This window comes from Choloepus didactylus, chromosome 7, assembly GCF_015220235.1.
Source record: "Choloepus didactylus isolate mChoDid1 chromosome 7, mChoDid1.pri, whole genome shotgun sequence".
NCBI classification, from domain to species: domain Eukaryota; kingdom Metazoa; phylum Chordata; class Mammalia; order Pilosa; family Megalonychidae; genus Choloepus; species Choloepus didactylus.
Genome location: NC_051313.1, coordinates 65,171,418 through 65,184,781, shown reverse-complemented (window position 1 = coordinate 65,184,781; position 13,364 = coordinate 65,171,418). Strand labels below are relative to the sequence as shown.

The 13,364-nt window shown below is 36.6% G+C and overlaps 1 protein-coding gene across 1 annotated transcript; it reads left to right on the top strand.

The window, feature by feature from the left end:
* The first annotated feature begins 416 nt into the window (after positions 1 to 416).
* SMIM8 (small integral membrane protein 8) lies at positions 417 to 10,928 on the top strand. The gene is made up of 3 exons (XM_037843912.1): positions 417 to 491; positions 8,604 to 8,760; positions 10,528 to 10,928. Exons 2-3 carry the CDS (start codon positions 8,626 to 8,628, stop codon positions 10,684 to 10,686), a joined length of 294 nt encoding a protein of 97 aa, XP_037699840.1. The 5' UTR covers positions 417 to 491; positions 8,604 to 8,625; the 3' UTR covers positions 10,687 to 10,928.
* The last annotated feature ends 2,436 nt before the right edge of the window (positions 10,929 to 13,364 follow it).

Below are 13,364 nucleotides of genomic sequence, written 5' to 3'. Positions count from 1 at the left end.
CATAGCTGCACACACCCTGAATCTCAAGGGGCTAACAGAATGGGAGGGTATTAACTGCACACTTAAATATCTGTACCCCCAACATGGGGGTGAGAGACCCGATTTAAGCCTTATTCCCCAAATCGGAATGTTTTCTACCTCCCTTAAATACATGTACATGTGTTTAGAGATCTCCTTTCAATTTATACAACATACACAAAACTGGAAGGTGTTTGAACCTGGAAAGCTGAAAATTAAAGTTCAAAAAAGGAAGAAACGAATAATGTCCCTCGGAAACTCCAACCCGCAGACCCCCGGGGACGCGATGGAGTGGAAGCCGGAGGGGCGTGCACAGGATGGGTCGCTGCAGCCACGAGTTCCCTGCGCCGCAGCCTCCGGGCTGTAGGGGCCGCTGCGGTGCTGGGCGGGGCGGGGCGCTCTCGGCCGCTCTCTCCGGCGGGCGTCGTGGCAGAGCTGTAATCCGTGCGCAGAAGAGGCGACCTTGGGGGACGGTGAGCGGTGGCGGGTTCCTGATGGCCGGCCGCGGGCCAGCTGGGAGGGAACGGCGTGGCCGCCCCACCGCGAGTCCGTGCTCCTGGCCTCACCTCCCAGTGCCGCCGGCTTGGCGACCACCCCGAATTTTCACCCGTCCGTGGGCTCCTTGAGCCCTGACCCTAGACCTGGCGATCTCTGGCCCCACGTAGCCCATTGTCCGAACCTTCACGTTCCACACGTCCCCACCCTAAACTTTTATTACCTAGTGCTAAGGGTGACCCTGAGCACCGACGATCTCTGTTGAGGGCCGAACCTACAATATTTTGGTGTTCCAGCTCACGATACTCGTGTTTAGGGAAAAATGGTTTTGTAATTGTTACCACGAAAGATTCCCCCTTACCTTTCTAATTTTGCTCACAGTCATGTTCCCTTCCCCGCCTCCCCGCCAGTGCAACACAATGAAACTTGTTTGAATGTAGTTTCTTCTGGAGGGTTCAAAGGAATCTGTTTGAGTATGCCCTTCATAGCCCCGGTCGCGAAGGTACTGCAACATCGGGGGTGGGGGTGGGGGTGTGTTTGTCAGACAGCACTTTCCAGCTCTCAGGTTGTCTACAGCAGCCACTGCTACCCTGCATTAGGTAATTTGGGCAAAACTTTCTCCTTTCTTCAGGTACAGTGAATTCCAAGAGATGAAAAGATACTTTAAAAATTAAATTTTTTAAAAATTAAATTAAAAATTAAAAAAATTTAATTAAAATTTAATTAATGTAAATTAAAAACAACAGATGTAGGATTCTAGTGATTGCAATTTTATGTTTCTTGAATTTTGTGATAACCTAGAAATGCCAAGGTCTTTCTGAGGTGGTAGAATGGGGGTGGCCCGGAAGTAGGAAGACCTGGGTTATCCAGCTCTCCCACTGGCAAAGACACAATCTAGGTTTAGGTTTCTCTTTGTTTAAAAAGGGGGGTGGGCTAATTGACTTGCTCCCGTTTGTTATGTACTATGCGCTTTCTAAAATGTCTCATTTAATCCACACAATTCTATGAATTAATAGTATTATTCCTTTTACAAACGTGGAAGCTGAGGTTCAGAGGTTAAGCACTTACTAAGACACAGCTTGTTAATTGCAAAGTTGGAATTTGAGGCTATGCTCAATTCTTTCTAGGCATAGTGTCCTGTGATTCTATCCCAAACTTGTTTATAATAATTTAAATTACTTATAAGGTGTTCTGCCCTAGACTTCAAGTTATTTTCTTAAATATTAAGATAGTATGGTGAGTATTTGAAACTAAAATAACAAGTGTATTTATATTCCCATTAGAATATTTTGTCTGTTTTGTAATTCCCTAATTTTAAAGAAAGGTTTCAATTATTGCTAAGTTTCCTTCTCAGTTAACATTCAATGATTCTGATAATTTTGTTTTGATTGATCTTCTACTAAGGTGCTTATTTGTAAAATGTATATATGAAGATTATATTTTCCCCCAAAGTAACTCTTATGTTCTTTATATTTTAGTCCAGTTTTCACGTACAATATAATATATTCTTGCCAATTTTATGCCAGTGAATTGTTTATTATCAGTTGCCAGATACATTATGGATCATCCCTTGAGAAGGCATTTTAATAACAGAAGGAAAATCATTTTAAAATGACCCGTTCTGATTCCCTGTCCAGGACTTTCTTGTATAGCTTCACAGGTTATGTGTTATTAATTACAGAGGAGCACATTCTCATGCTTTGAGGTCTGAATGACCCCTGTGGAGTTGTACAAAGGGACAGCCCTGCCATGTTCTCTGCTTCTTCCCTTTCCTTTTATATGTTTCCTTTGCAAGAAGACTGATGGAAGAAAAAGATAAAGAATATTTTACTAGGGAGGGACATGAGAAGTAAATGCAGGTTAGTCCAGATGTGTTTTATAGGTAGGTATGAAATATTCTCTTACCTGTTTTTTAAAATATAAAAACAACATTTTCTTATCATAGCCAGATAAGGAACAAGAAATGGGGTGATAATGAAAAATGTAGAAGAAATAAGAATAGAGGCCCCTGAACAGATTGCATAGCCTGGGGCAGCCACTTAGTTTTCTGATTTATTGAGTATTTTTAAGAGGGCACACACACAAATTAATCAGCAAACTACTTAGCCAGGAGCTAATCATCTCTAATTGTGTGTGTGTAATTGTGGTGTGATTTCCCCTTTTAGCACAATAAATGAATTTTCCCCCCAGCTTTAAAAATAATCAGATGTTGAAAGTGAGTAATAGTCAGAGATTGGTCATTGTCCTCTACAAATAAGTAAGTGCTAACGACCTGAAGTGTGGGGGGTGGGGGGGAAGAAAGGGAACAAGTTGGGGAAAGGGATGGGGAGACTTTGGAAGTTCTAAGAGAAAGGTGCTAGATGTTTTTGTCTTAGGTACAGTTCATTTGAGTGGTAATGTCAGAATAAGCTGTTGCTGTGTGCTTTGAAGTTATATTAGTTCTGCAGCTTTTAAAAAATTGATCTTATATTAGTTCTGCACTTGAAAATAGCCTTTATTTCTAGATTAAAAATTTACTTTTGAAGTAGAGATTTGTTTTCCCATAAAGTTCTGGTGGTTTCCACATCTGTGAAGAAATGTCTAAGGTTTTGCATTCTCCATACTTTATTTTTCAACCAACTTTATTTGAATATCTGCCACAGGCACACGCTTGTAACTGGTGGGCCAGACATGTGAAAAGATATAAGAGAACCTACTATGTGAAAAACTTACTTGTTTTTTGTTGTTTACAGTTACATATAACAAATTCTTGGCTACTAAGATCCTTTTTGGTCTGGGTAATCTGTATTTTTTGCAGGTGGCTATTAAAAATTCTTTATTAGTTTGACAGAAGTTTATACAATTTGAGGAGAATTGTTATAATGTCATTAATGACTATGGCTCATAAAAGGAGAAGAGCAGTAAAATGGACCTGTCTTACATTATACCTCTTCTAAAAACAAATGGCATGTCATGGAAAATGTTACTTTCATACTTTCCAGAAAGATCACAAGCAGTGGAAGTTTTGGTATATTAAATCTTAAAAAGTTTGCTGTCATAGATAATCCCTTAATTTGCAAACGCCCTTTAAGTAAACATTTGAAGTGGTTTCCAGCCCAGGTATACTTAAATTGTTATTTCTGGTAAAGAGTTTGGAATAAACAGTACATTGTTGAGGTGAATGTGAATGTCTGGAGGTTGCAGTATAATAAATACTACTTTTTATTTCTTTGATTTATTACAAAGGAAATGTAGGTTCTCTTAAAGAAAAGAGGAGACCAAGGAATCTTGCAACTAAAATTAAGCCATTATAATTCATGTTAGAATACTCTGAATATATGTAGTTTTTACAGACATATCTCGTATAAGTTGAATTTCATGACATTCAGCATTACTGCATCCCTTTAATTTGAATATAGTGAAATTTCTCTAAGTAGCCAGCCTCTGTATCTTTCTCTCTTTCTTAAATTGTTTTTATATTTCTTTATTAATTTATTTTGGTTCCTCAGGTGTGTCCTGAGTTAATCATCCTCATAATCATCCTCAATTCCTGCCACATTGTAATCAACACAAGGTGTACATGTGAACTGTGCTCTGTATCCTTACCTTGTATCCCTTCCCAGTAAACAACTTTTAGCCATTTTCTACAGGATATCTTTGATTTTTTTACATGCAGCTGTTTTCCAATAATAATAGGAAAATGATCTGTGTGACAGATTCTGATTTACCTTTATATATTTGCTTTTTTACAAACTTTTTATTTTAAAATACTTTCAAACTTAGAGGACAGTTACAAAAATAATACAAACCCCATATAGAGGACTCCAAATACCCCAAGCCCCTAGGTACCCAGATCTACCAGTTTTTAACATTTTGCCATATTTGCTGTATCATTATATCAATCATTCTATCTGTCCATCTGTCTGTCTGTTTCTCTATTTGTCAATCCATTCTCTGAACACAAGAATATTTACTTTTGTAGCCATCTTAAATGCAGTTGTCAAGTTCAAGAAATTTAACATTGACATGAGGCTTACAGCCTGTAGTCCAGTTTTTTCATTAGTCTCAATAATGTCTCTTTCAGCCTTTTCTCTTCCCCTGTTAGATCCCATCCAGGATCATATATTGCATCTAATTGTCATTGTCTCTTTAGTTGCTCTTTTCTGTGTCTATGTGCGTGAACATATATACAACATGAACTTCCCCATCTCAACTACTCCCAAGCATACGATTCAGTGGGATTAATCACATTCATAATGTTGCAGTATACTTACCACCTTCCATTACTAAAACATTGCCATCTTCCCAAACAGAAACCCTGTACCCATTTTGTATTAACTCCCCATTCTCCTGCCCCTCAGTCCTGGTAACCTGTCTCTATGAGTTTCCATATGCTCTGGTATTTTCTTTGTAGTTACCATGGGGCTTAAATTAAATTCCTGATTCTATAACAATATTGTTGCTTTGATGCCAATTTAACTTCACAGTATACACAAACTATGTTCCTATACCTCCCATCCCCCCACTTTTATGTAATTCTGTCACAAATTATATGTTTATACATTATGAGTCCCAAACCACCAATTTCTCATTACATATTATGCATATGCCTTTTAGATCCTGTAGGAAGTAAAAAGTGGACTTACTGACAATACGATAGTTCTGGCATTTATATTTACCCATGTTTTTTACCCTTACTGGAGATCTTTATTTTTTCATGTGGCTTCGATCTGTTGTCTGTTGTCCTTTCCTTTCAGCCTCCAGAATTCTCTTTAGCATCTCTTGTAGAGCCTGTCTAGTGGTAATAAACTCCCTCAGCTTTTGTTTACCTGGGAGTGTCTTAATCTCACCCTCATTTTTGAAAACAATTTTGCCAGATATAGAATCCTTGGTTGGCAATTTTTTGCTTTCAGCACTTTAAATATGTCATTCCACTACCTTTTACCTTCATGGTTTCTGAGGAGAAATTGGCACTTAATCTTACTGAGGCACCTTTGTATGTGACATATGCTTCTGTCTTACAGCTTTCAGAATTCTCTGTCTTTGGTATTTGACATTTTGATTATAATATCCTGTGGAGTGGATCTATTTGGGTTTATCCTGTTTGGGGTTCATTGAGCATCTTGGATGTGTATATTGTATTTCATTAAATTTGGGAACTTTTCAGCCGTTATTTCTTTGAATATTCTCTCTGCCTGTCTTTCTCTTCTCTTCCTGGGACTCCCATAATGCATATATTGGTGTACTTGACGGTATTCCACAGGTTCCTCACGTTCCATCCGCTTTTCTTCATTCTTTTTCTTTCTGCTTCTCAGATTGAATGATTTTAATTGTCTTATCTTTAAGTTCACTGATTGTTTCTTCTGCCAGTTTCAATCCGCTTTTGAACCCCTTGAGGGAATTTTTAATTTCTGTTACTGTGGTCTTCAGCTATGTGTTTTGTTTTTTTTTTTTCCATAATTTCCATCCCTCTATCAATATTCTCTTTGTGTTCATTTATTGTTTTCTTGATTTCCTTTATTTCTTTGTCCATGTTTTCGTTTAGCTCTTTGAGCATATGTAGGATCATTTTAAAAAGTCTTAGTCTGGTATGTCCCAGGTCTGGTCCTCCTCATAATGCTTTAATCTTCTCCTTTGCCTGGGCCATCACATCCTGTTTCTTTGTATGTTTTGTAATATTTTTTTGAAACCTGGACATTTTTATATTTTAATCTGTTATTGCTGGAATTTACACTCTGAGGTTTCTGTTCCTTGAGCTTACTTATATCCAGCTAGTGTTATGACAGAACTTTCCTTGAATGTCAGGAGCTAACAACAACAACAAAAAAGGAGTAAAAGAAAACACCTGAATTTAAATTCAAGAGGTTCATGCAAGAAATGGGCATGTAAGTGGACCACTATTCAGCAGAAAGCATTGGATTTTGCCAACCTTCTTGGGCATGATGAATTTTAAGCAAGTGTGGGCTGGCTAATCAGGTTTTGGGCATGGTATGAAACTCCAATGACAGTAGCAAATGAGTGTCAAATTGGTGCAAATAGCATGTATGTTTCAAAAGTTGCCTATGGTGAAGAAAACAGTTCCAATGGAGAAAAAATAGTGACTTGCTGATTAAAGCTTCAATTATGGTTTTAATGCTATTGTAACAGGTATGTTTTAGTTGTTACCTCATCATATACTTTATGCCAAATGTGGTCTTTGCCGAGGAGGTAAGCAGGGTTTGACTGTTCTATTCTGCTATAATGTACCCAGGATAGAAAAGATGAGACCACTTCAGAAACTTTGATTTGCTCCCCTATGATTACCAAGCCAATATACATGTGTGACAATTTTTTACTGAATGGCTAAGAAATGTTGACAAGAAAGGGAAAGCAGAAAATACAGTATCCTCATGCTGACAGACAATTGTTCTGTTCACAACACCCTCACAAGCTTGGATCATTTATGTGTTGAAATTTCTCCCATTAAACTGCACAGCCATTCTGCAGCCATTGGATTAGGGTATAATTTGTACAGTGAAAGGTCACTATCAAAGCCAGTTGCTGAAGCAACTCTTTTTCAAGTTAATTTGATGAAGAGAAAACTGAGAAAATCAATATGAAGAAAGCCATCATTATGGTTTCTGAGGCCTAGTGGAGTCATGTACAGTAGTGGAATGTTGGCAGAAAACAGCCATGGTTCCTGTGGAATCCCCTGAGGTCATCCTGGAAAAAGACTGCAAGCTATTTGCTCCAATTTGACACTCATTTGCTACTGTCATTGGAGTTCAAACCAGTTTGATTTTGATTTTTACCTTTTTGGCTACAGATAACAATTTAATTATTTCTCAAGAATTAGAGGACCCTGAAATCGCTACAAGAGTACTATCTGATGTCAAAATGTAATGTGAAAGTGATGATGACAATGGCAATGACAACCATAGGGAAGAAGTGATGGAACAGCCAACAGTGACCATTTCAGAAATCCCTGCAAGCATAAAAAGCATCTGGAGAGTCCTTTCCACTCAAGCATATGTTCCTTGAAAATATGAGATATTCACACAGTTAAGTGACATAGATGAATATATAGGGACAACTGCAATAGAGAGTGTTTCAAAAAGCTGACCTCCCAGTTTTCTCCATATCTGATGAAATACAAAAATACTGCTTTTATCAAGTTATGGAAGAACTAGTGAATAAGGAATACCTCTATAAGCAAAGGCTCAATGACGAATTTCTGTCAGAGTGTTTAAATGTGAACATTTGACTCTTAGTCATAGCATTTACTCTGCAGTAGAGTTGTTGCATTTCCCCAAATAATTTTATTTTATTGTCATTAATTTCAGCTTTTCTTTGGAAAGTTTCTTTCTCCACCTCTACCTCCCTCCCTCCAGCATTAGGTTATGGGTATGATAAGAATAAGTGTTTGCCTAATAGTACCTTGAAGGGAAAAATGTTCCCAAAATGTTGACACTGCAGCTGGGAGAACCAGAAGACAACAGAGACACTTGAATTTAATAGCAAAAATAGTTTAGCATAGCTAAGGGGAAAAAAAGATACTCAAATTAATGAGAAAGGAGAGCATGTCCTTCCCAGAGAGCCAATGACAGGCAACGGGTGGGCCAATGGAGGAATGCAGAGGTTGATGAGGGGAAGTGGGCCAGGGCAGTAAAGCTGTAAGAGAAGATATTGAGCAAAGAAATGGTGGTACTTACCTCAGGTTGGTGTCTCAGAAGAGCTGCGGAAGGTGTGGAAGAGTGGAAGTGGAAGGAAATAAAGGAGGGTGTGGATAACCATATCCAGTAATACTCCTTTTGTGTAACAGGATACATTGTGACTCAGACTACCAAACAATTCTCCAGACTTCTGTGGAAGTAGGAAAACAACCATTGTCCATCTCATGGTTTGTTTTAAGAGGAGAGGATAAAATAATGAACCATTTTACCAAACAAAACCATAAAGTACCATCTACAAAATATGCCTTATACAAAATAATAAAATAAGCAACCATCATTTTTGGTATATATCTGCACTGGAATTCAAAAAAAGAACAAGTGTAAGAATTTGAGTTTTTAAAGGGGTTTGTCAAAGAAGCACAATTATGAAGGGGAAAATGTCTTTTATTTTGTTTTTAGGTAGCAAGCATCATTAATCAAGATGCCTTCAGCACCTGAGCCCACAACCTTTAAAAATGAACCACCCAAACAGAAAGACTTTCGAAACCCAGGGCTTAGAGGAGTTCGCACAACAACTTTATTTCGAGCTGTGAATCCAGAGCTTTTCATTAAACCTGTAAGAAATATATCCAGAATAAGACTTTATGTTTAATCTAACAAGGCTATCAGAAATAGAAAGTTTTTATTTTCCTGTAACATTTGATTTTATTATGGAAATTTATGTTGACTAATAAGACCTCTCTGAATAAAGGCAAGTGAAAGGAACATCTTAAATGCTATTTCACAAAGTACACATGTAAAAGTAAATATTTTGAGAGTATTTGAGAATTAAAATGGAAAATGGTTGTACCTTAATGGATTAACTCCTCCAGCTATTTAAAATACTATCTTAATAGTTGCATTAATTTGAAGAAATTTGTATTGCTTGATCAGGTACCATTAGGTAAATAAGACCTTCCATTGGAACAATGAAAACAAAATGAAATTCTGAGCATTCTTACAGACTGTAATTCCAGCCTTTATTAATAATATTTTTATACTAGAGATATTGCAGACATTTTGTGAAAAATTCCAAAACACATTTGTATGCTGTTAAGGGGAGCATTTATATTAGTGAATGTATTTATTTGATTTGATGAGTTTTATTTTTAAATAGATGTAAATTTAATTATTAAATAAATATAAATGAAATCAACTTATAAAACGTAAATATGTGTTGAACTTTGATTAGAATGTTAATAACATAGCTGCCAGTGTAAACTGTTTTAGAGTTAAATAGGTCAACATCGTCAAATCATTAAATCTAGTTAAAATGTCTGAAAACCTTTGAACTAATATAATCTTAATTGCTAAAAGCATTTCAAGAATTGCAAATTTAAACTGTTCTGAGCTTGTGGCTTTTCTTAGATGTCAAACCAAGTGAAAATGTTTGGCCCTTATTTTGATAAGATAAAAGTTTGAAATAGTAATTCAGCCAGTCTGGTGACAGAAATGAAAATACTAATTGAATACAGAAAAATTCATATTACTGTTATGCATTCATACTGCCCTAATAAAGGCCAGTTTGTTGAGTGTGAATGTGCAAAAAAAAAGAAAAAAGTCTAAGTTACACTAAGTTACAATTACAGGGGTCACAAAGTATAATAGACAGCACGGAACAGTTCTCTGGAGTTGTAAGCATCTTCCCTGTATTTAAAAGTTTTTGTTGTTGTTGTTGTTGTTTGTTTGTTTAATTTCAAAGCTACATTGCTCTGCCTCTTAGAGTCTTGGATTTTTAGCAGTAAGTCATGACTGTTATGATGTCATAATATCTGTTACAATCACTGAACATTTCTTGAGGTAACAAAGCACAGCTCCTTGATAAGAGTGTACACATTATCATCATTGCTCTGCCCAGTGTATGTTGTTATCCATGCCTTGGGAGAGAAGGATAGCATGTATATTTCATTCTTCACTTCCTAATTAAAATTAACTAATTTAAGATTTGCAAATGGGGAAACTGGGTCCAGAGAGTTAAAATGATTTCTCCACATTACACAGATAACACTGAAAATTCTGAGCACTGGGGATATCAACACTTTTCATTTCCCCCAACTTCTCTCCCAACTGTCACCTTCCTGAGGGTAGAGGTCTGAGATGTCCAAGCTGTAGATGGGAGGCAGACAGGAAAGGTGTTAGCAAGAATGTTCTAGAATCTCTAAATCATTAGGAGTTGAGTTGATTGAATAAAGAATTGGGTAAATGATTATAACTGAAAATAATTCCATAGGATTGCTAGTGTGGCAATAAAGAGTTGGCATGTCAAAAGAAAGTGCAACAGTTATTTGGGTCTCCTAAAATTATTGGTCTTAATGAGGCTTTTTAATTCTTTTTTCTTTGACAGAACAGACCTGTAATGGCATTTGGATTGATAACCCTTTCGCTTTGTGTGGCTTATATTGGTTATCTACATGCAGCACAAGAGAATAAAAAGGACCTCTATGAAGCTGTTGATAGTGAGGGACGCAGTTACATGAGGAGGAAAACGTCTAAGTGGGATTAATAGTGCTGGTTATTGCAGATGGAGCTTTATTAAGGGCTCTGAAATCTTCAAGTGAAAGACTTTATTGAGTGCACAGTGTCTGCTTCTTGTTCTGGAATATATTAATGAGGAAGGATGATAGCAGTTCCCACCAGACCACTGTATTAAGTTTTATCCTTTCAGAGCTGCAGCCATTATCTCATTCTTCTTCCACAGAAAGTTTCTCAGTATTTTTCTTTTATTAAATCCTCTTGTAAAAGTTCTATGAGAATGGGAAGTGTTTTTTTTTTAAATTATTAAGTTCTGTATGATAAACGTACTGAGTGCTGTTAAATTTGCATGATGTTCTCAGTATTCAAAGGTGAATTGTACATTTGCAGCTGTTTTGAGGGTTTATTTTTGTTTTGCTGTTTGCACAGGAAATGTTCATTTTCTTCTTGGCATAGAACCAGTATTTGTGAAGAAAAGGAAATAGTCATTTTAAAGCCTGAAGTCAACATAAGGAGAAATGAAAACTGAGTTGGCTCTGACAAATATTATTTACAGAGTCACGGATGGTTTGTATATTTTGGTTTTCCATTTTAGCTATTTTTCATCCAAATTTTATTTTAATTGAAAAGATACCCCACTCAACTACTAAAATAAAGATTAAAAAACAGAATAACCCAAGTAATTGGGATTTTTTGTAAAAAAAAAAAGTTCACTCTACTGAGATATGATACTTTTATTTGACTACTACTAAATGTTATCTAATTTACTTTTTGTAAATCAGTGTCACTGTGGTGATATAAACATACAGCCAAATGTTCTTATAGTTTTTTTTTGTTTTTTTTTTTTAACTGAAACTATTCGGTAGATAAGAAAAGATCTTTTTACTGTCCTAAGTTTATCTTATATAATTAAAATTTTTCTGACAGGGGTACCAGATCTGTCTCATTTCCAGGTATTTGCCCCATTCTCCAAACCAGTGTAAATGGGGGAAGTAGTCAATCTCATCCCTGCAATTCTGTACCATGCATTAGTACAGGTAACACGGCACAGGCAGAGTCTATTATCATAATGTTAGTTTTAATTTCTAGTTCTTTGTTGTGGTTGTGCAGTGTACATGAAAATGCAATTCCGTTTGATTTGTGGATGTTAAAGAGTTTATCTAATTGAGTTTATCTGCATGCAACTAAATTAAATCTTTACTATTGAATCCTAAATGTTTATTTACTATGTTTCTGTAGATAGTACATTTCATATAGTTTAAATTGCACTAGGTGGTAAAAAAAAAAAAAAAACTTTTAATTTAAAATATCATCCTGTGTACTTTGTCACAGAACTAGGGTTCTTCAGTTTTGCAACTTATGCATTTAATGTCACATTGCTGTCTTTTAAATTTTTTTTACAATCCAACAAAATACTCAGATATTTGGCAGCGGGGAAGGTATTAGTTGAGTGAACTATCAAGAGATCGTCCCAGCACAGAAGGGTAGCAGTAGCAGAAACTGCACAATGTGCAGCCTCAAGCCATATAACATCTGTGTGATTAAACCAGGGAGGCAGAAGATTCATTCAGGCACACAGCTATGAAAAATAGTGTGATACTTTTTATAGGAAGGTTATAAGTTATAACACACTCTAGCTGCATCTTGATGTTTTCATCCATTCTCTGTTGAATGAGGGTGTAACCACCAAAAATAAAATATCTTTGAACTAGTTACAGGATTTGGAACATTGGACTTCACGTGGTCCAATCTTTTCAGTTCATGGTTAAGAAAACAGGCCGAGAACAAGGCAGAGATTTGCCCAAGACCACAGTTATTCTCTGAGACAAGATTGGAACATGGATCTTTTTGCTCTAAAAGTGATGTTTTCACCACACTATACTGCTTCTTGTGTATAAATATCCAGCTACTAAGTAAGTAGCCACACCAAAGAGGTCTAAGTCTTAAATATAGAAACATTCCTCTATTTTGAAACAAAATTTTATAGAGATTTGTTGGCCATCAACTCCCCCAAAAGACCATCAGGACAACCTGTTGACCATACAAAGCTAAGTTTAACAAACCTACTCCCCTAAGGGAGAATGCCACTTTGACAAAGTTATTTGTGTCTTAGAAGGGGAAGGTCAGGGGAAGACATTACCAGTGTATTAGAGTCTGGGCTGAAATGGTTAAAGGAGGTTCTTTCGCTGGGGGAATCCGGTTGATTTTGGACAAAATTCATGACAGATTAGGTCTTAAAGCAAGTTTCGATAACTATTGTACAATATGCTATCTTTTTGGCCTCAAAGAGTTTTCTGTTGTTCTTCTAGAAGAGCTGTTTGTCCAGATGAGCAAACTCTTTGGTTAATAAATTGGTTTTCAGGAATTTCCTGGAGCAAACAGTGAAGTTATTTATTGGTTTTTAGCCTTATCTTTTGTAAAGTGACTAACAATTCCAGTTTGCCCAGCACTGCGGGGGTTCTTGGGATGTGAAATTTTCAAGTTTCAAACTGGGACAGTGCCAGGCACACTGGGACAAATTGGTCACTTTACTTTCTGGGAAAGACCAGAAGAGTAATTTGACACAGGCGGCCTCAGTTCTCAGTCCATATTGTTAATCAGTGTGGCTGCAGTAGCGATTTATTTTTTCTGTACTCCTCTCCTAGTCCCAGTTAGCCCTTTTAAAGTCAAATCTCTTGCCATTTGGTAGACCAGTTATCAAGTCATATG